This window comes from Gavialis gangeticus, unplaced genomic scaffold (assembly GCF_001723915.1).
Source record: "Gavialis gangeticus isolate Ggan-Ray unplaced genomic scaffold, GavGan_comp1, whole genome shotgun sequence".
Classification (NCBI taxonomy): Eukaryota; Metazoa; Chordata; order Crocodylia; family Gavialidae; genus Gavialis; species Gavialis gangeticus.
This window is the reverse complement of record NW_017728998.1, coordinates 36889895-36895920: the sequence shown is the minus strand read 5'-3', so window position 1 is coordinate 36895920 and position 6026 is coordinate 36889895. Positions and strand designations below refer to the sequence as shown.

At 38.1% G+C, this 6026-nt stretch overlaps 1 protein-coding gene across 3 annotated transcripts in view; it reads right to left on the bottom strand.

The window, feature by feature from the left end:
- Positions 1-356: 356 nt before the first annotated feature.
- The window catches only part of FTO (FTO, alpha-ketoglutarate dependent dioxygenase), a 491290-nt gene continuing 485620 nt past the window's right edge, over positions 357-6026 (bottom strand). For 2 of the 3 annotated variants that reach the window (XM_019505721.1, XM_019505722.1), the window contains one exon: positions 357-2505. In XM_019505721.1, coding sequence (XP_019361266.1) covers positions 2393-2505 — 113 coding nt within the window. In that variant the 3' untranslated portion in view covers positions 357-2392. The remainder of the gene's footprint in view (positions 2506-6026) is intronic. The other variant, XR_002095427.1, reaches the window with a different exon arrangement.

The following is a 6026-nucleotide window of genomic DNA, read 5'->3' as shown; positions in this document are numbered from 1 at the left end:
TACCCTTTATGCCTGTCAAAATCATTTCACCATTGTGATTCCCAGGGTTTCTAGCTATGCTTAATTAAACCAAAAATAATCATAAAGAAACAGCAGAAACCCCCTTAAACCTTGCCTTAACTGTGCTATATCATTAGCCTGTTTGAATCCATATTGCTGGTTTCCAAAGCAGTATCTGTCTGCATGAGAACTGCCTTTTCCAAAATAGAATTCCCACACCTTCAGCTAGCTTGTCTCTAAATGATCTCTGAAGTAAACAATATTTAGTGTGGCAACAATCCAAATGTATGCTGTTTGCTCAGTCTGCCCAACTACAGCAGGGCGAAAAAGCCGTGTTCACAAAACTGCACTGTTTTAGTCTTAAGAAGCTGTGGTGCAAGGGACATCAGTTGAACAGTGTTTGCAGGAACAAGGTCCTAATAATACAATCAGACTCTATTTAATTATTTGTTCTTTAAAAGGGGCCTCGCTTTTTTAGTGGTAGCTGATGGCCACAACAAAAGTCATGGACTGTAAGGCATAAAACATATATTCACATTCAAGCCAACTCTATAATCTTGAACTGGCAAAGCAATGGTGCTCAGGGGTGCAAAGAGATGCAGTTCCTGACAGACACAGCTCTGCTGGGAAGACTGCCCAGGTGTAGACACAGTTATGTCTGCAAAATGGAGCTTTTCCTGGCATAAATTATTTTGCTCAAGGGGGGGCTGGCATAAACTACACTGGGCAAAATCACAGTTCTGTCAGTATAAGCTGCATCCATACTACAGGGCTTTGCTAGTAAGAATACTATAGCTATTCTGGCAGCACACTCTAAGGAAACCTGGCTTGAATGGTGATTTTAAATAAAATGTTAGTCCTGCAGGTATGTTCCACCTCTATATTAGCCACACTGGATCTTATCCTTTCTGAGGTGACAATAAGCACTTTTGCATCACAAACTCTTTTTTTTGTCATTTGGGAAGAAATAAACCGGTGCCAGTTAGAATACAATGTAAATGAAAGAAAATTGGCTTTTATTCTGGATAGTCCCAATGAACCAGAAAGGAACTGCCTGCTTTTCTAGTATCCTATTACAAAATAGATCACAAACAACATTATTTTTAAAATCTTATATTTTTGTATTTTGCGATAAACTCACAAAGCAACTTAACATCAAACCAGTGCAGGCTCCAAACATTGCTTCTTGGACTGCATGTGCATTTTATGCACTGACTGTTTAGTTCAAAATACATTTAAAAAAAAATCCTAGTCACTGGGCAAAGGAATCAGGCTCCTTTTTTACTCCCTTTCTCCAGCCCAGTGGATTGTGTATTCTCTTTGGGACAGCTCCAGCAGGACGGGTGAGGTGAGCCCTTCCTCCAGAACGGTGATAACTTGGCAGTTAGGACACTCTCCTGGAGGTGAAAGCTATTGGTTAGAACCTTTTAGGACCCCTTCATAGGAAATTTCTCTCCATCCAGGTGAATACTGTAACCACCAAACAACTGTGCTAGCCCTTCTTTCCTCTTCCACTCAAAATTTAAAAAAAAAATGGCTGGGTTGACTGTGCAATAGTTGAGTTAGGTGCATTCAGAACATTTTGATCTAATGAAGTCCCTCAGGGAAGATAAGTGGAGGACACCTAGTTGCAGATGCTGATCAGGCTGCTCTATGGCAGCAGGTATGTCTACAGTTTTGCCGTGCTCTGGGAAGGGTGACCAAGAAATGCACGCAACCCTTCTGCTCCTGCCCCACATATGCCAAATCTAGAAATGAGATAATTAAACTGTCCTGAGGTCACCACCTGCTGCTCCTCTTCAGATCCTCATCTCTGGCATGTTAGACAGGGGTGGCAAGGGGAACCTCCAAAGTAACTTCGCTGCCTCTTCCTGGGTTGGTGTGTTTAGAGCTTAAGTAGGTGAGAGTGGCATAATTCTCAGCAGGAACAGTATGCACATGTCAACAGGAATGAAGCTGCTCAGTCAAGGCAGCATGGGAGAAATTCTTGGCATTCACAGAAACAGATCTTCAAGCACCTAGGGAATTCTACTGGCAAAACCTTAGGCACCTATGGGTTTGGTGAGGTTACAGATCACATTCTTGGCCTTAGGTGCCAAAAGTCTAAGTTAGTTCCACTTACGGTACTTTAGTTTTTTTTGTGTAGATCTAGGCCTTATTCTTTTTATTTTAGAAATTTCTAAATGAGTAGCTACAAAACATAATTCAGTTACAATGGACAGGAACTTGCACTCAAGGAAGAAATAAACCTATGTGATTTATATATAAAAACACTACAGAGATTCAATTCACTTTAGAAATTTTCTTTTCAAGAGATGGGCACAAGTAATTTTACTCTGGGCATGCACCTTCTAGTGCTCCATTTATTGAAGCAGGGCCTGGAGTTTAGCAATTACTTCTTCAAGATCATATGGGAGAGGCATGTTAGAATCATCATTCTTCCAGTAGGGATGGCACTCTGGCTTCTGCTCATCTGGTAAACTCTTTGCCAGCTGGGATTGGCACCTGAAAACAAAGATTGATGGAGAATTAAATAAGTGAAGGCATATCAAGAAACGGAATGCTCAGGAAAGCTACATTTGTCCATTCATTAAAACAAACAAACAAACAAACAAACAAACAAACAAACAAGAGGCTCAATCTTTGGACAAAATGGATTGTTCACTTACTGTGAAGCTGCTGTGATTTCTGCTGTAAGGTTTATATTATCTAGAGGGATTTCTTAGAAAGTCAATCAAAGAAAATTCAGTTAGCGTACCTTTTTATGGTGAATTATTTTTTCATTATCTCAGCTGTTATTTAAAGTATGTGATTAAACCATTATCAGATTTAAATGTTTGTGGGTTTTCAATGTATTACTAGATTACTGAGAAAGATTAAACTGAATTTACTGCATTAAGGTCGGGGGATAGATTAAACAATATTACAGAAGCAGGATTGGCTTTGTAGATTCTGGAGATTTACAAGTGTATCAGCCTGCTTTGCTCTGAAAAAGGCAATATAAAAAGGGGAAATTGTATAAAGATATATGCAAATGGAGGTTAATAACAATTTCCACTGATGAATAGGTGGGCAAATCTTCAATCAAATTAAATTAAGAGGTTGGTGCACGTTAGTCCCCAGAGAAAATGTTTAAATTACAGTGTTTTTTATTAAATGGATTATTCATCAATACTAGTGAAGTCTAATTATAATATGCAACTAAATTGCAGCCCTGCATAGGAAAGTTTTATGAGTAGCAACTGTCACATCTCTTAAGATTAGTTTGTAGCACAGAGTGCCACTTATTTGCACTGCATTAGAAAATTTGTCACAATTCAGTGGGTTTTTTCAGTTACCAGTTGCTGATTAATTAGCTAATGTTTGTAAAACACTGAGACAAGGAAAACTTCTAAGTATTATTATAATTACTTCATGTGTACTGAAGGTGAATTTAGTTCTTTAAAAGGGAAAAACCTTATCACATAGACAAGTTAATTATTTTATCCCATGTAAAACATACAAAATTATATTTTGTATATAACTATTACTATAATTACACTTTTTAAAGATAAAATGAATTTTAAATTTTTAAGTGCACTGAAATGGGTCTCTCCCTCTGTAAAATGAACTCTGAAAAGATCAACACACAAAGCTTCCTGGTCTTCTCCTTCCTTTCTGGAAGAGAAAGTCCCAGTGAAAGATGCCTTCTTCTCTTGGGAATTATTAATGGCAACAAAATATCCATGAGAAAACATACTTCAACTTTACACCCATGTTGGTGGGTGTTTAATTGCTGCACCAGCATCCTGTGCACTCAATCCATCGTACATTACACTACAAGGACAGTATTAACACGTAACATTCCAATATATCTTCAGCTCTCCACATCAGCCCCTGATAATAGCATCTGTTAACATGCACTAAGTACTATTATGTAGCACATCACTTCATAAATAATAAGATTAGCCGACCTCAGGGCCCTGAGAAGAGTAATGTGTTTAAATGTTCTCATTATTTATTTAAAACAAGAATTAAAGGAACAGAAGCTACTTGTGACAATCCTCTTAGCATAAATATTAAACTGTTTGCATTGATAAGCTGCAATGTACAGAATAACAGAGGATTTGTTTTGCAGGCTATTTTATAATAGTTGTTAGAGCAAATGCAGTTTAGTGTATGAGTTTTGAGAGGTACTTAACTGATTGTGCCATCATGTTCTGAAGACATTTTCCAAATTATATAAAAGAACAGGAGAAAATTAATATGCAGAGGAAGCTGAAGCTAATTACAGCATTACTCTATAGGGCTTTTAAAAGCTTGCTTTATTTTCTGTCTCAGCACAAAATAATATGCTCAATTTGCTGGTAAGTATAAGACATTTCACTTTAAGGATTTCAATCTAAAAGTGGATAAATTAAGCATGTACAGATTATTACAGCTGACAAAGAGACACTGCTAGTAAATACCATCAGGCATATGAAAAAGTCAGCTCATTATAAACAATTTCTTCTCACTTTTTATTAAACATAGAGTATCCTTTGAGAGTGAACCCATATTACCTCTTTACTTCTATGAAGTTTTTGAACACTTTCCCTGATTTTAAAGTTTCCAATTGCAATGTATTTGCTGCCAGATTTTTCCTCCCAGCTGAATTTTAGGTACCTCTGAGTGTGTTTACGCATGCATTTAGTATTTGCTTTAGCAAACACGTTTACTGCACAGCCCTGGTGGTGCAGACATTTCTGACCCTACTGTGCAGTAGCAACGAGCAGCAGTGTGGTGTCATGTTGCTACTGTGCAGTAGCATTGGTGTCACAGTTTGTGCCTGCTGATGCTACTTTGGCATAGATCATTAGTACAGTGACACAGCATCTTGTGTAGACATACCCAGAATCACTTTAAATATTATCAAAGCTGCTGTAATTGAACTGCTGCCTTGGAGTGACACTGAAAAATTGTGCTCTTCCAGTTTCTTCTACTAGAGGAGGCAGTTCTCTCTATGTAGTATACTTTGGCTGAGCATGTGCTGCATTATATGACAACTACATACTTGGTCATCCTGAGCAATTGCATATTCTATATGAGGGGCTGAGTATGTTAGTGATTACCCACAAGGACCTCAGAATTTCCTGATTTATAAGTCTAAGGCCAATTAAGGATCTCCTGAAGAAATGAGAAGAGAAGAGCAATGTTGTAGAGTTATCATCATTTCTGTGCCTTTCAAGCCATACCTGCCTTCTCAATGACTGTGATTTTGAGCAATATTTCCACTTATTCTGTCTAGATCTGATGCTCTCTCTTTTTATGTCAATTTTCTGGCTGGGAACACTAAACACTTGCACTATGTATATCACCTATCTTCATCCAGTCCTTCAGGCCTTATATGGCATAAGTCCTATTGTCCTGAAAGGGGATTATGTACATATAAAGGTACAGAACTGGGTCCTTAACAACTTTTTGAAGTGTGCATGAAGTAGCACCCACCAGATTGAAGGAAATCATTTGACTGCATGTCACATTTTGACTTGAACTGAACTAGTGGGCCAGAAATCACTGTTGTGCTAATATTTTTAGAATTACATTTTATAAATTTCCCAGAGTTTTAAAGGATAGTTCTTTTTTTTCATAGTTATAGAGTAAGACACAAGGACTCTGCACAGGAAGTCAGTACCTTTCCTTCAAGCATTGCATTCAGAGGTGTTTGAACCGTTCACGAAAAAACAGTGGAATTTCTGCAAGTCACATTAGCTGCACCCTGGGTACATAAACATTAGATCTTTTCTTGCCAGATGAAGATTGATCAAATAGCTGTGAAATGTTTCCAGCAAATCAGCTTTACTCCAGATACCTTAGTTATAGAAATCAACCAAATAGGAAGAGAGACACTTAAAAAATTAGTTCAATATGGAAGGTCCAAATTTTCAAAGCCATCAAGGGAGCCACACTGGCATCCTTCCTGACACCACGCTTCACGTCCTGGGGCCCGAACTGGTCCCAGGAAGAGATCACAGACTTTGTTGCACTGTGGGACAATGCCAAAGTCC